The 23,955-nt window shown below is 59.1% G+C and overlaps 3 protein-coding genes across 3 annotated transcripts; 1 reads left to right on the top strand and 2 right to left on the bottom strand.

Annotated features, from left to right (window-relative positions):
* Window positions 1-6: 6 nt before the first annotated feature.
* Window positions 7-1,207, bottom strand: LOC133264416 (putative surface-exposed virulence protein BigA; the record flags this gene model as incomplete). Its single annotated transcript, XM_061444368.1, has 2 exons — window positions 1,132-1,207; window positions 7-993 (listed from the first exon to the last, which is right to left on the bottom strand). A coding segment is annotated over exon 2 (984 nt), but the record flags the coding sequence as incomplete, so codon positions are not given.
* Window positions 1,208-1,341: 134 nt separating this feature from the next.
* LOC133264415 (valine--tRNA ligase, mitochondrial-like) lies at window positions 1,342-11,513 on the bottom strand. Its single transcript, XM_061444367.1, has 28 exons — window positions 11,298-11,513; window positions 10,463-10,544; window positions 10,162-10,262; window positions 9,891-10,003; window positions 9,728-9,794; window positions 9,551-9,648; window positions 9,363-9,444; window positions 8,890-9,009; window positions 8,689-8,800; window positions 8,485-8,573; window positions 8,145-8,235; window positions 7,920-8,047; window positions 7,563-7,666; window positions 7,396-7,477; window positions 7,231-7,307; window positions 6,839-7,017; window positions 6,520-6,590; window positions 6,300-6,425; window positions 5,955-6,059; window positions 5,220-5,288; window positions 5,027-5,105; window positions 4,785-4,912; window positions 4,311-4,463; window positions 3,692-3,892; window positions 2,998-3,109; window positions 2,474-2,652; window positions 2,233-2,343; window positions 1,342-1,458 (listed from the first exon to the last, which is right to left on the bottom strand). The coding sequence occupies exons 1-28, from the start codon at window positions 11,511-11,513 to the stop codon at window positions 1,342-1,344; spliced, it is 3,192 nt and encodes a 1,063-aa protein (XP_061300351.1).
* A 762-nt stretch (window positions 11,514-12,275) lies between these two features.
* On the top strand, window positions 12,276-16,561 carry LOC133264417 (general transcription factor IIH subunit 4-like). The gene is made up of 13 exons (XM_061444369.1): window positions 12,276-12,434; window positions 12,879-12,983; window positions 13,396-13,527; window positions 13,972-14,068; window positions 14,153-14,241; window positions 14,463-14,571; window positions 14,680-14,748; window positions 15,033-15,116; window positions 15,355-15,487; window positions 15,653-15,783; window positions 15,948-15,995; window positions 16,092-16,170; window positions 16,367-16,561. Exons 1-13 carry the CDS (start codon window positions 12,295-12,297, stop codon window positions 16,537-16,539), a joined length of 1,389 nt encoding a protein of 462 aa, XP_061300353.1. The 5' UTR covers window positions 12,276-12,294; the 3' UTR covers window positions 16,540-16,561.
* Window positions 16,562-23,955: the final 7,394 nt, after the last annotated feature.

The following is a 23,955-nucleotide window of genomic DNA, read 5'->3' as shown; positions in this document are numbered from 1 at the left end:
GGTCACCATGTCCCCATTATCCCAAATGTCCCCGTTGTCCTCAATGTCCTTTGGGGCCATCACATCTCCATTGTCCCCAACGTCCCCAATGTCCTTTGGGGCCATCACATCTCCATTGTCCCCAGTGTCCTTTGGGGCCACCACATCCCCATTGTCCCCAGTGTCCTTGTCCATAAGGTCCAGACCATCCCTGTCCCCAGTGTCCTTTGGGGTCACCACATCCTCATTGTCCCCAATATCCTTTGGGGCCACCACATCCCCATTGTCCCCAGTGTCTTTTGGGGTCACCACATCCCCATTGTCCCCAGCGTCCTTTGGGGACACCACATCCCCATTGTCCCCAATGTTCTCTGGGGTCACCACATCTCCATTGTCCCCAATACCCTCTGGGGTCACCCCATCCCCAATGTTCCCAATGTCCTTTGGGGTCACCCCATCCTCATTGTCCCCAACGTCCTTTGGGGTCACCCCATCCCCATTGTCCCCAATACCCTTTGGGGTCACCACATCCCCATTGTCCCCAATTCCCTTTGGGGTCACCACATCCCCAGTGTCCCCAATGTCCTTTGGGGTCACCACATCCTCATTGCCCCCAGTGTCCTTTAGGGTCACCACATCCCCATTGTCCCCAACGTCCTTTGGAGTTACCACGTCCCCATTGTCCCCAACGTCCTTTGGGGTCACCACGTCCTCATTGTCCCCAATGTCCTTTGGGGTCACCCCATCCCCAATGTCCCGAATGTCCTTTGGGGTCACCACGTCCCCATTGTCCCCAGTGTTCTGTGGGGTCACCACGTTCTCATTGTCCCCGATGTCCCCATTGTCCCAATCATCCTCATCCGGTGGTGCCGCGGTGACAGTGATGGTGATGCCGCTGGTCCAGGGGGTGACGGTGACAATGGGGACATCCATAGGGACATCCATGGGGGTGGCCGTCACCTCCGTGGGGAGGGGACAAGGGGGGGCAGCGCTGGGGCACCCCTCAGCCATAACCTGGGGGGGGGGAGGGAAACCAGAGGTGACGGGGATGTCACTGGGGTGACACCAAGGACATGGGGGGGAGACAGGGGGATAAAGGGGGGGGAAATGGGGGAGCCCAAACAGGGACCACAGAGGGGGGGGATCCGATACCTGAGGCAGGAGCAGGCGTCGCTGTCCCCGATGTCCCCACACGGCAGCGGCAGCTCCTGGATCCCAATGGAATGGGGGGGGGGGGGGGAAGGAGGAGCCTGGCCCCCCCCCCCCCCCAAAATGTGGGCTGAGCCTGGGACTCTCGTGATGGGTCCCGGGGGGGAGAAGAATGAGGCCAAAGAGAGATTAAAGGGGGCGTTTGGGGGGGGTTTATTGGGTTTTGGGGTGCAAGGGGGGGTCCAATGGGGGGTCTGAGGGGGGGTCCAAGGGCTCCAGGGCCTCCAGTGCTTGTTGGAGGCGGGCGAGCTCGGAGCGGAGAATGGCGACCTGGGGGGGGGGGGGGGGGGGGCCACGTTAATGACGGCAGCGTTAATGAGCCCTCCCCCCGTTAATGAGGTTAATGTGCGCCTCCCCCCCGGCCCTGCAGGGTTATGGGGGGCAATGGGATGCACTGGGGGGTAATGGGTGGCAATGGGAGTCAATAAGAGGCAATGGGGATACAATGGGATGCAATGGGGGGCAGTGGGAGTACAGGTGGGTGAAATGGGGGGCAATAGGGGTAGAATGGAGGGCAATGGGGTGTAATGGGGGTACAATGAGGAGCAATGGGATACAAGGGGGGCATAACGGGGTGCAATGCAGCACAATGGGGAAGAATGGGATACAATGGGGGTACAGTGGGGGTCAATGGAGCACAATGGGGTACAATGGGGGTCAATAGGGTGCAATGGGGGTCAATGGGATACAATAGGGGCACAGTGGGGGTCAACGGAGTACAATGGGGATCAATGGGTGTACAATGGGGGTCAATGGGTTCAATGGGGGTACAGTGGGGTCAGTGGGGAGCAGTGGGGTAAAATGGGGGTCAATGGGGTACAATAGTGGTCAGTGGGTGTACAATGGGGGCCAATGGGGTTCAATGGGGGTCAATGGGGTTCAATGGGAGTCCATGGGGTTCAATGAGATTCAATGGGAGTCAGTAGGGTTCCATGGGGGTCAATAGGGTTCAATGGTATTCAATGAGGGTCAATGGAGTTCAATGGGGTGCAGTGGGATACAATGGGGGTCAATGGGGTTCAATGGGGCTCAATGGGGCCATACCTGGTGCTGGGCGCTGGGCTCCGGGGCCCCCCCCAGGCTCTGGAGGCGCCGTTGGAGTCCGAGGCTGCGGCTGCGGAGCTGGCTCCGGGCGGCCGCCGGCTCCACCAGCCCCTGGAAGGGGTAGGGGGGGGTCCTCCAGTGTCCCACAGTGCCCTGGGACACCCCCCCCCCAAGGACCCCCGGTATCCCACAATGCCCGTGGAGTCCTCCCATATCCCACAATGCCCCGGGGCACACTCACCTGCAGGCAGAGGAGCACGTGGGTGTCAGGGCCTGCAGGCGCCTTCACCCAGCCCGGGCCCGGCTCTGGCTCCGCCCCCAGGGGGAGGAGCTTCAGCGGCCCCGCCTGTGCCAGCATCCGGAGAGTGGGGCCCAGCGGCTCCAGCCAATCGCGTGTCTCCGCCGGGCACTGGACCGCCACTGCGCAAAGCATGCTGGGATAGCGGCGTTGCCCCTCAGCCCACCCAACATGGCTGCCTCCAGTGAGGGTGTGAGGGAAACATGGCCGCCTCCGTGTGCCCCAGAGCATGCTGGGACTGCTGGGCTGTGGCAGCCTCCAGTGGGGGCTGCCATCTTGGGGCATAGGGGCAGCCAAGTGCATGCTGGAGAGCTGTCAGCCATAATGCCCCAGGGCACGCTGGGACTTGTAGTCCCCTATGTCTGTCAGCCATATTGGAGGCCCCAGGGCATGCTGGGACTTGTAGTCCCCTTTGCATGTCAGCCATATTGGCTGCCCCAGGGCATGCTGGGACATGTAGTACTCACCGGGGGGCCGGGCCGCCCCGAGGCGGAAGGTGCCCCTCAGCGCCCGCACCGCCCGCACCACCTCCAGCATGGCCCCCACCTCCCGCTCCACAGTGGGGCAGTGCCAGTGGGCCTGGGGGGACACAAACAATGGGGTCAATGGGGCTTCAATGGGATGTCAATGAGGTGTCACTACAGCATCACTGGGGTGTTAATGGGGTCAATACGGCGTTAATGAGGTGTCAATAGGTCGTCGATGGGATGTCAATGGGGCATCAATGGGGTTGTCAATGAGGTGTTAATGGGGCATCAATGGGGGCTGTCAATGAGGTGTCTAAGGGGGTGTTAATGAGGCGCCAATGGCACGTCAATGGGGCACCAACAAGATGGCATTAGGGTATCAATGGGGCCTTGTTGAGGTGTCAATGGGGCATCAACGAGGTGTTAATGGGATGTCAATGGGGTGTTAATGAGACGTCAATGGGGCATGAGTGGGATGTCAATAGGGCGTTAATGAGATGTCAATGTGGCATCAACAGGATGTCATCAATGGGGAGATATAGAGGCGTCAAAGGGGCGTCATTGAGGTGTCAATGGGGTGTCTGTAGCATACTAATGAGACGTCAGTGGGGCACCAATGAGATGTCAATGGGGTGCCTATAGGGCGTTAATGAGAGATCAATGGGGCATCAATAGGGGTCTCAATGGCACTCACCAGGCTGGAGGCGTCGGGGAAGGGGGCAAGGGTGATGCTGGGGGCCACCGGGGGGGCGCGGGGAAGCCGCTGCCACAGCTCCTCGCTCAGGAAGGGGGCGAAGGGGGCCAGGAGCCGCAGCCCCACATCCACGCAGCAGAGCAGGGTCCGGCGCGTGTCCGGTGCCGTCACCGGGTCCTGCAGCAGCCCCTTGGAGGCCTCCTATGGGGAGAAGGAGGCATCAGTGGGTTCAATGCCATCAATGGCAGGGGTATGATGGACCCATCAATGGGTTCAATGCCATCAATGTCAGGGGTAGGATGGACCCATCGATGGGTTCAATGCCATCAATGGCAGGGGTAGGGTGGACCCATCGATGGGTTCAACACCATCAATGGCAGGGGTAGGATGGACCCATCAATGGGTTCGATGCCATCAATGGCAGGGGCAGGACGGACCCATCAATGGGTTCAATGCCATCAATGTCAGGGGTAGGATGGACCCATCGATGGGTTCAACACCATCAATGGCAGGGGTAGGATGGACCCATCGATGGGTTCAACACCATCAATGGCAGGGGTAGGATGGACCCATCAATGGGTTCAACGCCTTCAATGGCAGGTCCAGGACCCACACGCACCAGGAAGACGTCGCAGAAGCTCCGTGTCCAGAAGTGCTGGATGGCCCCAAGGGCTCCGTGCGGCTCCAGCGCCTCCATGTGCCGGGCGCAGGCTCCCACTGCCTGCAGCAGCCGCCCCAGCACCCAGCGCCCCATGGCCACACGGGGGCAGCACTGGGGCAATGGAGAGAGGGATGTGGAAGGGGAGGCAAAGGGTGATGCCTGGGGGCCCGCTCTCCTTGCACCCCCAAAAACCCCCTTTTAACCCCAAACCCCTCCTTTTACACCTCCCCAAACTCCCTGTTTAACCCCTAAACCCCTCAGATCCCCCCTTCACCCCCCAAACCCCCCTTTACGCCCCCTCATTGTCCCCTCCACCCTCCCATTTGACCGCCCATACCCCCTCTTTACCCACCCAAACCCCTCTTCCACCCCCAAAGTCCTCTTTTGACCCCCCCAAACCCCCCTTGTGCCCCCCCCCCCCCCCCCCGGTACCTCCTCAGGGCGCTGTGGGTCACAGTGGGGCCCCAGTGCCTGCAGCACGAACCTGACCCCATGCCAGACCTTATTGCAGAAGCGCCTGTGGGTCAGGGCTGTCCCTGCGGCCACCCGGATGCTGTCCCCTATGGGGGGAGGGGGGGACAGGACAGGGACGCTCAATGGGGACCAGGGATGGGGGACACTCAATGGGGACCAGGGACATGCAGGGTCCTGGTGCCCCCCCCTCCGGCTCTCACCGTGCACGTTGTGGGAACACAGGAACATTCGCAGGGCATCAGCGCCGCACTCGGGGATGCCCTGGGGGAACTGGAGCCGCTGCAATGGGGAAGGGGGGGTCAGGAAAAGGAGGGGTTATAGGGGGGGATATGGGGGGTCAAAGGGAGGGGTTGGAGGGGTAAAGTGGGGGCTATGGGGCAGGAAAGGGCCCACCTGCCCCTCTGTTGCCACTCGGAGCTCGTGGGGGTCCAGGACCTTGGTGTGGAGCCTCTGCTGCAGCTCCTGCAATAGGAGAGACCCTGCAGTAAACACCAACCTCATTGGGAGACCCTGCAGTAAACACCAGCCCCATTGGGAGACCCTACAGTAAACACAAACCACATTGGGAGACCCTGCAGTAAACACAAACCACATTGGGAGACCCTGCAGTAAACACAAACCACATTGGGAGACCCTGCAGTAAACACAAACCACATTGGGAGACCCTGCAGTAAACACAAACCACATTGGGAGACCCTGCAGTAAACACAAACCACATTGGGAGACCATGCAGTAAACACAAACCACATTGGGAGACCCTGCAGTAAACACAAACCCCATTGGGAGACCATGCAGTAAACACAAACCACATTGGGAGACCCTGCAGTAAACACAAACCACATTGGGAGACCCTGCAGTAAACACAAACCACATTGGGAGACCCTGCAGTAAACACAAACCACATTGGGAGACCCTGCAGTAAACACAAACCACATTGGGAGACCCTGCAGTAAACACCAGCCCCATTAATCCTGTTTGTTATCGTAGCGTCTTTTATATGTACAACCCACATATATATGTGTTATTATAGGGGCTACCATGTGCTATTATAGGGTCTTCCATGTGTTATTATAGGGTCTCCCGTGTGTTATTATAGGCTTTCCCATGTGTTATTACAGAGCCTCGTACCTGCAGCGAGGCGCCAGCGATGACATCCCGGGGGTCGATGACATTCCCAAGGGATTTGCTCATCTTGCGCCCGTAGGAATCACGCACCAGCGAGTGCAGCAGGACCTGAGGGGGGGACAGATGGGGGGGACAACGGGACGACGACATGACACGGACGACGACATTCCAAAGAGCGGGAATAGGAGATAGTTGGGAACACGGAGCAGCCCCAAATGGGGATGGGAACCCCATGAGCAGGGGCTGAAAGGGCATTGGGGTCCATAGGGACACACAGGGGGAACACTGGGGTCCATAGGGGAGACATTAGGATCCATGGGGGGGACATTGGGGTCTACGGGGTGGTACCTTGGTGAAGGGCAGGTGCCCCGTGAGCTGCAGGCCCAGCAGGGCCATTCGGGCCACCCAGAAGAAGAGGAGGTCGCTGCCGGTGGCCAGCATGGCCGTGGGGTAGAAGCGCTGCAGGTCGGGGGTCTGGGGACACCAGAGGGGCCCTTGGGTCCCTTTGTGCCCCCTTTGTGCTCCCTTTGCCCCCCCTTTGTGTCCCCTTTGTCCCCCCCCCATTCACCTCTTGGGGCCAGCCCAGTGCAGCGAAGGGGAAGAGCGCAGACGAGAACCACGTGTCCAGGACATCGGGGTCTGGGGGGGACCCCAAAAGGCATCAGAAAGAGGAGTTTTGTGGTGAAAAAGAGGGGTTTTGGAGTCCAATTTTGGGGTGAAAAAGGAGGGGTTTTGGGGTCCAATTTTGGGGTGAAAAAGGAGGGCTTTTGATGTCCAATTTTGGGGTGAAAAAGGAGGGGTTTTGGGGTCCAATTTTGGGGTGAAAAAGGAGGGCTTTTGATGTCCAATTTGGGGGTGAAAAAGGAGGGGTTTTGGGGTGCTCTGACCTTGCTGCAGGTGCAGCCCCTCGGGGGGGCAGCGCAGGAGCCGGGCAGCGGCCGCTCGGGCTTCAGCCTCGCTGCGTGCAACGACCCAGAGGCCACCAGGGGGAGCCGGAGGGGGCCCCTGCACTTGGTAGGCAGGGACCCGGTGACCCCACCAGAGCTGCCGGGAGAGGCACCAGTCCCTGTGGGGGGACACAGACATGGGGGTAATGGGGTATGGGGTATAGGATATGGGATATGGGGTGTGGGGACATAGGGATATGCGGCATGGAGCATGGGACATAGAATATGGGATGTGGGGTATGGAATATGCGGTATGGGATATGGGGTATGGGGCATGGAGTATGGGATATGGAGCTACGGAGATATATGGATATAGGGATGCTTTTCCTTACCCCACATTATCCATCCAGGTTTTCCAATTCTTCTCATGGAATTTAGGGATCAGTTGGAGGCGTCCGGATGTCACTGCCTGGGGAAGGGGGATGAATGGGCGGGGGTCACACAGGCAGGGTTTGGGGGTGTCACCCCCATATCCCACATCCCCATGTCCCTGTCACCTCCCGGGCCTGCGCTGCCATCTCCTGGCACCGCAGGAACCATTGGCTCTTCAGCAGGTACTCAACGACGTCCCCAGAGCGGCTGCAGGGACACCAGGGTCACCTTGATGGGGCTGGGATGGGGATGGGATTGGGATGGGATGGGGATGGGATGGGGATGGACATACCTGCACATGGGGAGGGTCATGGCGTGGTCCTGGGTGCCGCGGTGCAGCCCCAGATCGGCCAGAGCAGCCACAACCTTGTCCCGTGCCTCGAAGCGATGGACGCCCTGGGGACACACATGGGGACATGGGGATGGACACAGGGAGACAGGGATGGACATATGGACAGACATGGGGATGGACATAGGGACACACATGGGGACATGGGGATAGACACAGGGACACACATGGGGATGGACATAGGGAAAGACATAGGGACACACATGGGGATGGACATAGGGACATGCATAGGGACATGGGGATAGACACAGGGACACACATGGGGATGGACATAGGGACACCCAAGGGGATGAGCAGTACCTGGAGCCACCCCCCGCCCGGGGGACACATGGTGCCATCGTCCCCGATGACAGAGAGCAGGGGCAGCCCCTGGGCCCGGGCCAGCACCAGGTCACGGGGACTGTGCCCCGGGGTCACCTTCACTGCACCTGTGAGGGGGGTATGACCCCATTAACACCCTTGAGCCCATTGAGACCCCCCCCCTCAGCCTGGCTCCCAGTCCTAGCCCCATACTGGTCCCAGTACCGGTGCCTTGGGTGGGCTCCACGGAGGGGTCGGTGACGATGGGCAGGAGCTGCCCCGTGAACGGGTGCCGGACCCGGCGGCCATGGAGGTGCTGGGGAAAGGGAGGGAATCACGGCGGGCACAATCCCCGTCCGCCACGCACTGTCCCTTTAAGAGCATCGGGCCCCCATCTCCCCAACGCGCTACCACAAGCCCCGCCTACTTCCCCTTATATGGATGCATCCATTCCTAAAAGCCGAGGCGCTAAAGCAGCTCAACAGCCAATAGCTGCGAGGCACTTACTGCTGAAGCCACGCCCCCCCGGTAAACCACGCCCCCTTTCCCAAGCCCCGCCCCTCACCGTGTACCGGGGATCCTCGGGGTGCACGGCCACGGCCACATCCCCCAGCATCGTCTCCGGCCGCGTCGTGGCCACCGGTAGCTCCAGGCCTGAACACGCCAAGCACATGCCAAGGACATGGGATGCACACACATGTCATAGCACGATGGGGCCCCCCACACGTGAAGGGGGCACGGTGGGGGGGGGGTCCCAATGGTCACTCACCGTCCCCCCCGTCCACCGGGTAAGCAAAGGTGACGAGGAGGCCGAAGGTGATGGGATGGGGACAGCCGGGGACACGGAGCGCCGTGGGGCCCGTCAGGGAGCGGGGCTCCACCTGCATGGAGATGGGGGGGCTGGGACACCATGGGGAACCCCCAAGGACCCTTTGGGGCCCCTTTAGGGACCCCTTGGGGCCGCACTCGCCTCCACATCAGCCAGTGCGGAGCGCAGGGCACAGGACCAGGTGACGAGGCGGCGGTCGCGATGAATCAACCCGGCCTCATGCAGGCGCACGAAGGCTTCGATCACCGCCCGTGAGAAGCCCTGTGGGGATGTGATGGGGACGTGTCAGTGGGGACACGGTGGGGACATGATGGGGATGCACTGGGGACACATTGAGGAGGGATTGGGGACATGATGGGGACACTACAGGAATGCATTGGGGACACATTGGGAATGCATTGGGGACATGATGGGGATGCATTGGGGACACGATGGGGACACATTGGGGACACATTGGAGACAAATGGGGACACGATGGAGACACAATGAGGACATGATGGGGACACTTTGGGGACACATTAGGGACATGATGGGGATGGATTCGAGACACGATGGGGACATAATGGGGACGCACTGGGGACATGATGGGGACACTATGGGGGTTCCCAATGTACCGGGTCCATGGTGAAGGTGCAGCGGCTCCAGTCCAGCGATGCTCCCAGCACCCGAAGCTGCTTCAGGATCTCATCCCCATGCCTGGAAAAAGTAGGGTGGGACAGGACAGACACACATGGCTTTGGGGTGACAATGTCACCTCATATACCCCACTGTCACCCCCCCACCTCCCCACTGTCCCCCTCACCGTTGTTTCCAGGCCCAAACCTCTTCCAGGAACTGGGAACGGGTCAAATCCTGGCGCCGTAAGCGCCGGTGCTGCCATAACCAGCGCTCCACCACTGCCTGAGGACATCAGTGGGGACAATGGGGAGGCTGTTTAGGACATTGGGGACAATGGGGATAATGGTGGGGGGGTTCTCACCTGGGTGGCAATGCCAGCATGGTCAGTACCCGGCACCCAGAGCACGGTCCAGCCCTGCATCCTCCGCCTGAAACAGCACCACCAGCACCCATGGGTGCCCCCAGGCCCCCCCAACCGCCAACACACCCCTTATGGGTGACCCCAGGCCCCCATCCCCACTGACCAGCGCACGAGGGCGTCCTGCAGAGCCACCGTCAGCGCGTGGCCGAGGTGCAGGGAGCCAGTGACGTTGGGGGGGGGCAGCACCAGGCTCAGGACACGGCCCCCGGCTGGTGTCTGTTATGGGGGGGAGAACATGGGCTGAGACCAGGCACAGCTCAGGGCAGCAATGGGCTGAGATCGGGCACAGCTCGGTGCAGGAATGCACTGAACCCCCATAGGGTTGCAATTACCACTCCCCCCCCCCCCCCCCCGGCTGCCTGTGCCCCACTCACCGAGGCTGGGGGGGTGAAGAAGCCCTGCTGCTCCCACCAGCTGTACCAGGCGGCCTCCACGTAGCGGGGGCTGTAAGAGGGGGGCAGCGGCACCCCCGTGGCTGTACCCCAAAGGTGTCACCAGGGGTCAGTGCTCAGCCACCCCCACATAATCCACACCCTAAATATCACCTTATAGCCCTTATGCCACCCCTACCCCCCATGTCACCCCATAGCCCCCCCATCACCCATACCCCCCATGTCACCCCATAACCCCCCTTTTTCACCCCATAGCCCCCCCCACTTTTCATACCCTCCGTACCCTTCTTGCCATCAGCTTCCAGGGGGTGCTCATACTCCACGATGCTTTTGGGGGTCCAGCCTTTGGGGGGGGCTGTTGGCACCTGCCAGACCAGTATAAACCAGTATAGACCAGCACAAACCAGTGTAGTATTACCAGTACAATAGTATAACCGCTATAAACCCATAGAAACCAGTATAAAACAGTACAAATCACTGCAGTATTACCAGTACAATAGCAAAACCAGTATAGATCCATAGAAACCACTATAAACCAGCACAAACCACCATACTATTACCAGGACAACAGTATAACCAGTATAGATCCATAAAAACCATTATAAACCACTATAGTATTACCACTACAATACTATAACCAGTATAAACCAATGGAAACCAGCATAGATTAATACAGAGTCACTGAAACCAACATAAACCCGTCCAACCCCCTAAAGTAGTACCAGTACAATAGTACCAACGTAGACCAATAGAACCCAGTATAGACCAATATAGGCTCATAAAAAACAACATAAACCAGTACAAACCAGTATAGTATTACCAGTATAATAGTATAACCGCTATAAATCCTTAGAAACCAGTATTGATCAATATAGGCGCATGCAGATCGGTATAAACCAATACAACCCACTATAGTATTACCAGTACAGTGGCATAACCAGTATAAACCAATACAAACCAGTATAAACCAATACAGACCCATTAAAACCAGTATAAACCAGTCCGCACCACACACTCCAGTGCCCCCCAGTTCACCCCAATGCTCCCAGTTACCCCCAGTCCTTCCCAGTTGCCCCCAGTACCCCCTCCCATACCCCCCCCTTGTCCCAGCCCCGTACCTGCACCCCGGCCCCCCCCACGGCCGCTCTCTGCCTCCTCTCCCGCTGCCTCCTCTCCTTGTACTCGCGGTCCCGGAGCCGGCTCCGCTCGGGGGAGCCCCGGGGGGGTCCCGCGGCTCCGGGGGGGACCCCGCAGCACCGGGCCCGGCCCCCCACGGCCGCCCGCAGAGTGCGGGGAGCAGCGGCCAGGCCGCGGGACAGCACCGGTGCCGCCATGGAGGGAGGGAGGGAGGGCGGGCACTAGGACCCGGTGGGGTACGGGGAGCCCGGCTCACGTGACAAGCGCTACCAGCGCTCACAAGGCAGGGGGCGTGGCCGACGGCGCGCCGCATGGCGGGAAAAGGAGGCGTGGCCACGGTGGTGCTGAGGACACGGTGAGAAAAGGAGGACATGGGGGGGAGAATTGGGGGAGACTTAGGGGCGGAGATGGGGGCAATGGGGGGGACTTGGGGGGCAGAGATGGGGGCAATAGGGGGGACTTGGGAGGCAGAGATGGGGGGCAATGGGGGGGGACTTGGGGGGCAGAGATGGGGGCAATGGGAGGGACTTGGGGGCAGAGATGGGGGGCAATTGGGGGGGACTTGGGGGCAGAGATGGGGGGCAATGGGAGGGACTTGGGGGCAGAGATGGGGGGCAATGGGAGGGACTTGGGGGCAGAGATGGGGGACAACTGGGGAGGACTTGGGGGACAAAGATGAGGGCAATGGGGGGGACTTGGGAGGCAGAGATGGGGGGCAATGGGAGGGACTTGGGGCCAGAGATGGGGGGCAATGGGAGGGACTTGGGGGACAAAGATGGGGGCAATGGGGGGACCTGGGGGCGGAGATGGGGGGGACATGGGGGGCAGAGATTGGGCAATGGGGTGACTTGGGCAGGAATGGGGGTCAATGAGAGGACTTGGGGGTCAGAAATGGGGGGCAGTGGGGGGGGGGGGGCACAGCCTCACCCCACTGTCGCTCTGCTGCCGCTGACAGGAGCTGATTGACGGGGGGGGGCGATGGAGGCCACGCCGTCCCCCCCCCGGCTGCAACGGGGGCAGCTCCAATGCAAGAACCTGCACGAGTTCCTGCGGGGCCTGAGCCCCCCCGTCCTGGACCGGCTCTATGGGCACCCTGCCACCTGCCTGGCCGTGTTCCGGTGACACCCCCCGCCCCCCCCCCGTACACCCCAATATCGCCCATGGGCACCCCAATACCCCTTATGGCTCCCTGACTCCCCCATGCACCCTAATACCCCCCCCAGTGCACTCCAGTATCACCCATGAGCACCCCAATACCCCTTATGGCCCCCTGAAAACCCCGTGCACCCCAATACCCCCCCTGGAGCACCCCAATATCACCCATGGGCACCCCAATATCCTTTATGGGTCCTTGACCCCCTCCTTTGCACCCAATACCCCCCCAGGACACTTCAATATCACCCATGGTCACCCCAATACCCGTTATGGGTCCCTGACCCCCCCCCCCCCGTGCACTCCAATATCTCTTATGGGTCCCTGACACCCCCCCGTGCACCCAATACCCCCCCCCCCCCCGTGCACCCCAATACCTCTTATGGGTCCCTAACACACCCCCCATCCAGGGAGCTGCCAGCGCTGGCTCAGACCGGGATCATGCGGATGCTGTTCCTGGAGCAGCCACTGCCGCAGGCGGCCGTGGGGCTGTGGGTCAAGAAGGAGCACAGCAAGTGGGTGCTATGGGGGGGTCAATAGGGTGCTATTGGTGGTACTGGAGGTCCCTTGGGTGCTGGGGGGGGGGGGGGTCCATAGGGTGCTATGGGGGGTATTGGGGGGTGCCCTGGGTGCTGGGGGGGTTCCATTACCTCATAGCCCCAAGTTACCCCCCCATTACTCCCCTATGCTCCCCATAGCCCCATCAAGCCCAAGTCACCCCCTCCTTACCCCCGTGACCCCCATTACCCCCTCTGCCCCTATTACCCCCATAGCCTCATCACCCCAAGTTACCCCCCATTATCCCCCTCTGCCCCCCATTACACCCCAAGTTGGAGGGGGGGAGGTCTGGGGGTGTTCCATCACCCCCATGGGGGCTGGAGGGGTGTTTAGGGGTCCCTAAGGCTTCTCCCCCCACCCCATCCATAGGGAGCAGGCAGAGAGCCGGGAGATGCTGCTGGGGCTGCGGCTCTGGCACCCCCACACGCTGCCGGGGGGGCTGCCAGGTGTGGGGCTGCACCCCAGCTTCAGGCACAACCTGCGCCTGGCCCTGCTGGGGGGGTGAGTTATGGGGGGCAATGGGGGTAAGAGGGGCTATAGGGTAAGGGGGGGTAGTGGTGGCTATGGGGGTAATGGGGGTAAACTGGGGTGACAGGGTTATGGGGGGTAATGGGGGCACAGGGGTGTAGTGGGAGGGTAACTTGGGGGGTGACTGGGTGCTATGAGGGGAATGGGGAATAATGGGGGTCACAGGGGGTAATGGGGGGCAGAAGGAAGTAATGGAGGCTAAGTTGGGGTGACAGGGCTATGGGGTATAATGGGGGTGTAACAGGGTATAATGGGGTATAAACGGGGGGGCTAATGGAGTATAATGGGGAGATGTAATGGGGTATATTGGGGGGTGTAATAAGGTATAATGGGGGATGTAATGGGGTATAATGTGGGGGTTCTGTGTTACAATGGGGGGGGTTTGGGGCTCTCCATGGCACCACACTGGGGGTGCAGGGGCAAGGCCTGGTCCGATGACACGAGCCAGCTGGGGCCGGACCGACACGCGCGGGATGTGCCGGCGCTGGACCGGTACGCGGAGGAGCGCTGGGAGGTCAGCGGTGGGGGGGCCCATATCCATCACCCTACCCCATACCCTGGGGGTCCCCGAGGTCCTGAACCCCCCCCCCCATTTCAGGTGATCCTGCACTTCATGGTGGGGTCCCCCAGTGCTGCCGTGAGCCAGGATCTGGCCCAGCTCCTGATTCAGGCTGGGCTCATGAAGAGGTGAAAGGGGGGTCCTAAAGGGGTTTTGGGGAGGTCTTAAAGGGGTTTGGGGTGGGTCCTAAAGGGGTTTGGGGGGGGGGTCCTAAAGGGGTTTTGGGGAGGTCTTAAAGGGGTTTGGGGTGGGTCCTAAAGGGGTTTGGGGGGGGGTCCTCAAGGGGTTTTTGTGGGGCAGGGTCATAAAGGGGTTTTGAGGGGGCATTGATGTTGGGGTCCCCCCACAGTGATGGGGGGGATGCGCCCTGCATCACCTCAGCTGGGTTCCAGTTCCTGCTGCTGGACACCCCAGCCCAGCTCTGGTACTTCATCCTGCAGTACCTGCGGGGGGCAGAGGTGAGATGAACCCCTCCCCCCCCCCCCCATATGGGTGATGTCATCCCCTGTCCCCCAAATGGGGTCCCCCCCCTTCCCAGTGCTCCCATTGATCCCAGTTCAATCCAGGCGCGGGGCATGGACCTGGTGGAGATCCTGTCCTTCCTCTTCCAGCTCAGCTTCTCCACCCTGGGCAAGGTGAGGGAGTGTCAGGGTCACCACCCCCCATCGCCATTGATATTGGGGTGACCCCCCTATCCCCATAGGGTGTTATGGGGATCCCCCCTTGGCTTCGTGTGGGGGGTGACGGGGGGTAATCGGGGTGTAACCAGGGGGGTAACTGGAGGGACACTGGTGTAACTAGGGAGATACTGGGGTAATTGGGGGGGTAACTGGGGGTGTTACTTGGGGGGATACTGGGGTAACTGGGGGGGCTACTGGGTTAACTGGGGCGTACTGGTATAACTGGGGTGCCTGTGCAGGATTACTCCGTGGAGGGCATGAGTGAGTCCCTGCTCAGCTTCCTGCAGCACCTGAGGGAGTTCGGCCTCGTCTTCCAGAGGAAGGTGCCATGGGGGGGACGACATGAGGGGGATGTGGGGTGACACAGAGGGATATGGGGGTGACACAGGGGTGACAGTGGGTGCCATGGGGTGGTGACCCAAGAGGCTCCAGACCCCCCTCAGGGGCCATAAATTGCCCCATTCTTAATGCCACCCTCTTCTGCCCCCTTTGTGTCCCCTCGTTGCCCCTCATTACCCCCATTGCTCCCATTACCCCCCACTGACCCCCACTGTCCCCCAGCGCAAGTCCCGCCGCTTCTACCCCACGCGCTTGGCCATCGCCTTGGCCTCGGGGCCGTCGGCGACCCCCCCGGAGCCTGGTTCTCGTGGTTTCATCCTGGTGGAGACCAACTACCGCATCTATGCCTACACCGGTGGGGCCTATCCCCAAGGGGGGGGCACCCCCATGGCCCTGTGCCATGGGGCCCTGTACCCCATTGTGCTCCATCCCTGCATCCTGACCCCTGTATCCCCCCTCTGTTCCCCGTTGTCCCCAATGCGCCCCCCCCCCCCCCCCCCCCCCCCCCGCCAACCTGCAGACTCAGAGCTTCAGGTCGCCCTCATCGCCCTCTTCTCGGAGCTCCTCTATCGCTTCCCCAACCTGGTGGTGGCCCAAGTGACCAGGGACAGTGTCCAGGCTGCCATCGCCAATGGCATCACCGCTGATCAGGTATGGGGGGGGCACACACACACGAAGTGGACAAGGATGTGTTTCAGGGGGTGATGGGGGTCTATTGGGGTGCCCTAGGGGGGAATGGGGGTATTGAGGTGCCTGGCAAGAGGGTATTGGGGTTCCTCATAGGGGTGCCCCCATTCACCTCTTCCCCCCTCTAGATCATCCACTTCCTCCGTACCCGAGCGCACCCTGTCATGGCCAAGCAGGTGGGTGCCTGGTCCATGGAGGGGGGGGTCTATAAAGGGGGGCATATCCATAGTGGGGGGGTCCCTGTGTCCACGCTGCCGTTTCCCCCCACCCAGACCCCAGTGCTGCCCCCCACCATCACCGACCAGATCCGCCTGTGGGAGTTGGAGCGGGACCGGCTGCGCTTCTCCGAGGGTGAGGCACCCCCAATGTGTCCCCCCAACCTAGTGTCCCCAAGGGTTGGTGATGGTGACACCCCCCTTTAAGTTCCCATTGGAAGGTGACATCCCCTTGAGGTCCCTACGGGGCGATGGCATCCCCCTTATAGGGACACAGCTACCCCATGAGGGTGATGCTGACACCCCCCCCAATTTCCCTTTGCTCCATCCAGGGGTGCTGTACAACCAGTTCCTGTCGCAGGTGGACTTTGAGGTGCTGCGGGACCATGCACGGGCGCTGGGGGTGCTGGTGTTCGAGCACCCTGGCCGGCGGCTCATGGTGGTGACCCCCGGCGGGCACCCCGATGTCAAGCGCTTCTGGAAGAGACAGAAGCACAGCTCATAACATAGGGACCCCACCTTGCAACCCCCCCCCCCCGCGCCCTTGGTTCTTGTGGTCCCCCAAGGATGGAGTCACCCTTGAGAGGGGAATGCGTTTTATGGGGAAAAGTATTTGTTAATGAAAATGAGTTTTCTAGGTTTTTTTTATAATAAACCCATCATTTTGAGGAGGAAAGTTTTGAGAATAAATCTGGGTTTAGCTGAAAGTGGATGTTTGGGTAGCAATAAAGCAAGGGTTGTGATGGGGGGTGGAAATAGGGGTTTGGGGGGAGGAAAATGAGTTTATAACAGGCAGAGTTGGGCAAAGGTGGATTTCTGAGAGGGTGACTTAATTTTAGAGGATAAATCAAAGGATTTGATCAAAACCACACTTCTAAAGGGCAAAACGAAGCCAGGGCTGGGTTTTGCCACAGCCTCCTGCCTTCTATGTCTATAGTCGCGTCTGAGGGCAGCACTTTGAGTAGAATAAATAAATAACGGGTGTTTTTGGGGGTGGAAAGCAGGGATTTATGGTGGGTTTGAAGCAAAAGAAATTATTCCCAAAAACATATACTACGGCGGGGATAGATTACTAATTACAGGGGGCAGAACTACCTGCAGCCCAGCGCACGGCGAAACACGCTCCTCCACCAACCTCGACACCTCCACTGACGGCGATGCTACGGCCTCACGCCTTATATAGGGCGAGAGCGGACGTGGGCGAATCAGCTCGGGGGTCTCAATCAGGTCCGACCTTCCCTTCAAGCACCAGCTTCGGGCGGTTCCGCGGGTTTCAATCAGGTCCGACCCAGCCGCGCTCCGCCTTCGCCCACAGCAGCTGGGTCCTAAAGCCCGACCGCAGGACGTCGGAGCCCGCAAATTGTTGGGGTGAGCAGCTTCCCAGTGATGCTCCCATTAGAATGACTGGAGTCGAAACAGGTCCCGAAGAGGTTTGACCCATAGGTGCAAAGTAACCGCAGCCCTTCTGAGGGCAGCACGTTGGGTTGGAGAAAGAACGGGTGGTTTTTCTGAGAGGAAAACAGGGTTTATGGTGCGTTTGAGGAAAAATGGGTTACTCCCAAATGTATATACTAGGGCAGTGGGGGTTTAAGGACTACAAGGGGCTAAAAATACCTGCAGCGCACAACAATCCCGACCACACCAGCAGGAGCACCCCCACTGAAGCAGCTCTCCCCGCCTCCTGACTTAATAGGGAGGGACAGGACGCGGTCGAATCAACGCGGGGGTCTCAATCAGGTCCGACCTTCCCTGCACTCACCGGACTCCGGTGGCGCCGCGGGCTTCAATCAGGTCCTACCCTGACTCGCTTCGCCTTCGCCCAACTCTGCTGGGTCCTAAAGCTCGACCTCAGGACGTGGAAGCCCGCAATGGGTTGGGGTGAAGGGATTTAAAGCTTCTCCAGTTCCAACCCCTGCCACATTGAGCTTCTCCCCTTCTCATCACCACTTTCCGCCTGGTAACCAGTGACACGGTCCCCATGGGGGAGGGAGGCACCATTCACGCCCATTTCCACTTCATAATGACACCCAGGAGTATCTCAGAAGGCAAAGAGCAGCTTCCTAGTGATACTCCCATTCGGATGCCTGGAGTCAAGACCGGTTCACTAAACGGGTTTGACCTATGGGTGCACACAAACTAACCCAAACAGGTCTGCGGGCAGCACATAGGGTTGGAGAAAGAAATAACGGGTGGTTTGTTGTTTGTTTTTTTTTTTAGAGGTGGAAAGCAGAGATTTGTAGCAGATTTCAGAGAAAATGGGCTTTTCCCAAAGGCATTTAATAGGACGGGGAGGCTTAAGGACTATAGGGAATTAACTACAGCAGCCAATTACGCGGGGCGAAACTACCTGCCGTGCACCGCAACCCCGAAAACACCAGAAACAGCAGCTGCAACTCCTCCTCTGACATCCACGCTGTCGCTTCCCGCCTTATACTGGGCAGACCGGATACGGTCATATCAACGCTGGGGTCTCAATCAGGTCCGACCTTCCCTGCACGCACCAGACCCCGCTGGCGCAGAAGGCTTCAATCAGGTCCGACCCTGCCTCGCTTTTCCTTCGAACACCGCCGCTGGGTCCTAAAGCCAGACCGCAGGACGTCGAAGCCCGCAATGGGTTGGGGTGAAGGGACCTTGAAGCTCCTCCAGTTCCTACCCCTGCCAGACTGAGCTTCTCCTCACCCGACACCAAGTCCTTCTCCCTAGGCCTCAACACTGCTTTCTGCCTGGTAACAAGTGACACGGTCCCCGTTGGGGATGGAGGCACCATTAACACCGGTTTCCCCTTCCTAATGACAGCCAGAAGTATCACAGAAGGCAAAAAGCAGCTTCCCAGTGATGCTCCAATTGGGATGGCTGGAGTCGAAACCGGTCCTAAAGGGGTTTGACCCATGGCTGCACACAAAGTAATCCCAGCTTGCCTATGGGCTGCACTCTGAGTTGGAGAAATAAATAACTGCTGGTTTTTGGGTGGAAAGGAGGGTTTTATAGTGGATTTGAAGGAAAAAATGTATGTCCAAAAGAATTTACTAGGGCAGGGGGGTTTAATGATTTCAGGGGATTAATTACAGGCGCTAATGATAGTGCTAGCAATTACAGAGGAGTGGATCTACCTTCCCCGCACCAAAACTCAGAGGCTACCACAAGCAGGAACAGCGCCGCCACTGAAGCCGCTACCACCGCCTCCCGCCTTATACAGGAGGTGACCGGACGCAGTAGAATCAACCAGGGGGTCTCAATCAGGTCCGACCTTCCCTGCAAGCACCGGACTCCGATAGCGCCACAGGTTTCAATCAGGTCCGACCCAACCTTGCTTCGCCTTCGCCCATCGCCGATAGCAGGACGTTGAAGTCCGCAATGGATTGGGGTGAAGGGACCTTAAAGCTCCTCCAGTTCCAACCCAAGCCAGACTGAACTTCTCCTCACCCGACACCAAGTCCTTCTCCACAGGTCTCAACACTGCTTTCTGCCTGGTAACAAGTGACACGGTCCCCGTGGGGGAGGGAGACACCATTCACGCCCGTTTCCCCTTCGTAATGACACCCAGTATACCAGAGGCAAAGAGCAGCTTCCCAGTGATACTCCCATGGGGATGGCTGGTGTCAAAACTGGTCGTAAAAGGGTCTGACTTATGGGTGCACACACAGTAACACAAACACATCTGCAGGCAGCGCGCTTGTTTGGAAAAATAATGGGTGTTTTGGGGGCTGGAAAGCAGAGTTTTGTGGCTTGTTTGAAGGAAAAGAGGTTATTCCTAAATGCATTTAATAGGAGAAGGGAGATTTAATGATTATAAAGAATTAATTACAAGCGCAAACTACGGGAGCTACCTGCCGTGCACAGCAACCCCGAAAGCACCAGCAGCACCAACGCCGCCACTGAAGCCGCTCACACGGCCTCCCGCCTCAGGTATGGCGGAACAGGACGCGGTCGAATCAACGAGGGGGTCTCAATCAGGTCCGACCTTCCCTACACTCACCGGACTCCGGTGGCGCCGCGGGCTTCAATCAGGTCCGACCCTGCTTCGCTTCGCCCTCGCCCAGCACTGCTGGGTCCTAAAGCCGACCGCAGGACGTCGAATCACGCAATGGGTTAGGGTGGACGGGCCTTAAAGCTCTTCCAGCTCCAACCCCTGCCACGGGCAGTGACCCCTTCCACTGGAGCAGCTTGCTCCAAGCCCCTGTGTCCAACCTGCCCTTGAACACTGCCAGGGATGGGGCAGCCACAGCTTCTCTGGGCACCCTGTGCCAGCGCCTCAGCACCCTCACAGGGAAGAGCTTCTGCCTAAGAGCTCATCTCAGTCTCCCCTCTGGCAGGTTCAAGCCGTTCCCCTTGGCCTGTCCCTACAGACCCTTGTCCAAAGCCCCTCTCTAGCTTTTCTGCAGCCCCTTTAGGCACTGGAGCCTCCTCTGGCCTGGCTCCAGCAGCTCCACGCCCCTCCTGTGCTGTTGCCCCAGAGCTGGACGCAGGATACAGCCTGGAAACCCTCAGAGGTGCTGCTCATGCTCTTGGGATGCAGCCCAGGACACGGGTGGTTCCAGGCTCCATCACACTGAGCTTCTCCTCACCGGACACCAAGTCCTTCTCCCCAGGTCTCATTGCCACTTTCCGCCTGGTAACAAGTGACACGGCCTCCGTGGGGGAGGGAGAAATTTTCTAGAAAACCCCTATGCACCACTCGCGCCCATTTCCCCTTTTCTCATGACACCCAGGAGTACCTCAGAAGGCAAAGAGCAGCTTCCCAATGATGCTCCGATTGGGATGGCTGGAGTCAAAACCAGTCTTAGAGGGGTTTTTCCCATGAGTGGACACAAAGTAATCCGGGCCCATCCATGGGCAGCACTTTGGCTTTGACAAAAAACAGGTGTTTTCTGGGGTGGAAAACACGGTTTTACGGTGAGTTTGATGAAAAAGAGGTAATGACCAAACACATTTATTAGGGCTGGGGCATTTTAATGATCACAGGGAATTTACTGCCAGCGGAGGTACCTGCAGCACACGACGACACCAAGAGAAACAACACCACCTCCCCTAAGGCCTGTGACACTGCCTCCCGCCTTATATAGGTCGAGACAGCGCGCTGTCGAATCTACTCGAGGGTCTCAATCAGGTCCGACCTTCCCTGCACGCACCACACTCCGGTGGCGCTGCGGGTTTCAATCAGGTCCGACCCTGCCTCGCTTCGCCTTCGCCCAAGGCAGCTGGGTCCTAAAAGCCCGACCGCAGGGCGTCGAACCCTGCAATGGGTTGGGGTTGAAGGGACCTTAAAGCTGCTCCAGTTCCAACCCCTGCCGCATTGAGCTTCTCCTTACCCGACACCCCAAGTACTTCTCCCCAGGTTTCATCACTGCTTTCCGCCTGGTAACCAGTGACACGGCCTCCATGGGGGAGGGAGGCACCATTCACACCAATTTTCCTTTTTCTAGTGACACCCACTATTCCCACAGGCAAAGATCAGCTTCCTAGTGATGCTCCCACTGGGATGGCCAGAGTCGAAACCGGTCCTAAAGGGGTTTGCCCCTTCGGTGTGCACACAAAGTAATCCCAGCCCACTTACGTGCTGCATTCTGGCTTGAAGAAAGAAATAACGGGTGCTTTTTCGCGTGGAAGCAAGCTGTTACAGTGGGTTTGAGGGAAAACGGGGTTATGCCCAAATGCATTTACTAGCGCAGGGGTCTCTAATAATTTAAGAGAGTTAATTACAAGCGCTAACGACATTGCTTCAATTACACGTAGGCGAAGCTATCCGCCCCGCACCACAACCGCGAAGCGGCCACCAGCAGCAACAACGCCGCCGCTGAAACCGATATCAGGCGGGAACGGACGCGGCCGAATCAACGCGGAGGTCTCAATCAGGTCCGACCTTCCCTGCAAGCACCACACTCCGGTGGCGCCGCAGGCTTCAATCAGGTCCGACCCTGCCTCTCTTCGCCTTCGAACAGTGCCGCATGGTCCTAAAGCCCGACCGCAGGACGTCAAAGCCCGCAACGGGTTGGGGTGAAGGGAATTTAGAGCTCCAGCTCCAACCCCTGCCACGGGCAGGGACCCCTTCCACTGGAGCAGCTTGCTCCAAGCCCCTGTGTCCAACCTGGCCTTGAACACTGCCGGGGATGGGGCAGCCACAGCTTCTCTGGGCACCCTGTGCCATTTCCCCTTTCTTAATGACACCCAGGAGTATCCCAGAAAGCAAAAAGCAGCTTCCCAGTGATGCTCCCATTGGGATGGCTGGGGTCGAAACCGGTCCCGAAAAGGTTTGACCCATGGGTGCACACAAAGTAACCCAAAGAGATCTACAGGCAGCACTCTGGGTTGGAGAAAGAAATAACGAGGGTTTTTCAGGGTGGAAAGCAGGGTTCTATAGCGGGTTTGAGGAAAAAGTGGCTATTCCCAAACGCCTTTACTAGGCCGGGGAACTTTAATAATTACAAGGAATTAATTGCAGGGAGGAGAATTACCTGCCGCATACGCAAGCCCTGATCCCTCTACAAGCAGCAGCACCCCACTAAAGGGTGGGACCGGGCGCGGTCAAATAAACGCGGGGGTCTCAATCAGGTCCGACCTTCCCTGCAAGCACCACACTCCGATGGAGACGCAGGCTTCAATCAGGTCCGACCCCGCCGCGCTTTGCCTTCGAACGGCGTCCTGGGTCCTAAAGCCCGACCGCAGGACGTCGAAGCCCGCAATGGGTTGGGGTGAAGGGACCTTAAAGCTCATTAAGTCCCAACCCCTGCCACGGGCAGGGACCCCTTCCACTGGAGCAGCTTGCTCCAAGCCCCTGTGGCCAACCTGGCCTTGAACACTGCCAGGGATGGGGCAGCCACAGCTTCTCTGGGCACCCTGGGATGCTCTTGGGATGCAGCCCAGGACATGGGTGGTTCCAGATTCCATCACATTGAGCTTCTCCTCACCGGACACCAAGTCCTTCTCCCCAGGTCTCATCACTGCTTTCTGCCTGGTAACAAGTGACACAGCCTCCATGGGGGAGGGAGGAACCTTCTGGAAACCCCCTATGCACCACTCACACCCATTTCCCCTTCCTAGTGACACCCAGGTGTATCTCGGAATGCAAAGAGCAGCTTCCCAGCGATGCTCCCATTGGAATGGGTGGAGCTGAAACAGGTCCCTAAAGGGTTTGGCGAATGGGTGGACATAGAGTAACCCAAACCCATCTGTGGGCAGCACTTGGGGCTGGAGAAAGATATAACGGGGTGTTTTTTTGCTGTGGAAAGCAGGGGTTTATGGCGTGTTTGAAGGAAAAGGAGTTTTTCCCCACAGGCATTTACTTGGGCGGCGGGGGGGTAAGGATAGCAGATTAATTACAGGCGCTAATTACAGCGGTTTAACTACATGGGGGCAGAGCGACCTCGCACACACTAAAACCTAAAGCAAAACCAACCCCGTCGCACCCACAGCTATCTCCGCCTCCCTCCTTATAAAGGGGGTATCGGAAGCAGCCGAATCAACGCGGGGGTCTCAATCAGGTCCGACCTTCCCTGCACTCCCCGGACTCCGGTGCCGAGCGGGCTTCAATCAGGTCCGACCCTGCCTCGCTTCGCCTTCGCCCAGCGCCGCTGGGTCCTAAAGCCCGACCTCAGGACGTCGAATCCAGCCATGGATTGGGGTGAAGGGGCCTTAAAAAGCTCCTCCAGTTCCAACCCCTTCCACTGGACCAGGTTGCTCCAACCTGGCCTTGAAGGGAGGGAGCATCCAAACCCTCTCCTTGCAACCCGTTCCAATGTCCCAACAGCCTCATAGTGAAGAACTTCCCGGTATCCCTCTACGTCTTTCTTCGGGTGCGAGGAAGCCACCCAGGAGCCCCACGTCCCATCATGGGGTTCTTTAGAAAAGAAGCTGCTGGACCCCCAAGCTTCACCCAAGAGCTGGGGGTAGGTTCCTGCCCCATAGATCAACCCCGAGAGTGGCC

The sequence above is a fragment of the Pezoporus flaviventris genome, unplaced genomic scaffold, assembly GCF_033815535.1.
Source record: "Pezoporus flaviventris isolate CSIRO_AGI_PZ_B2104156 unplaced genomic scaffold, CSIRO_AGI_Pfla_v1 ptg000835l, whole genome shotgun sequence".
NCBI lineage: Eukaryota > Metazoa > Chordata > Aves > Psittaciformes > Psittacidae > Pezoporus > Pezoporus flaviventris.
This window is presented reverse-complemented; position numbering and strand designations above follow the sequence as displayed.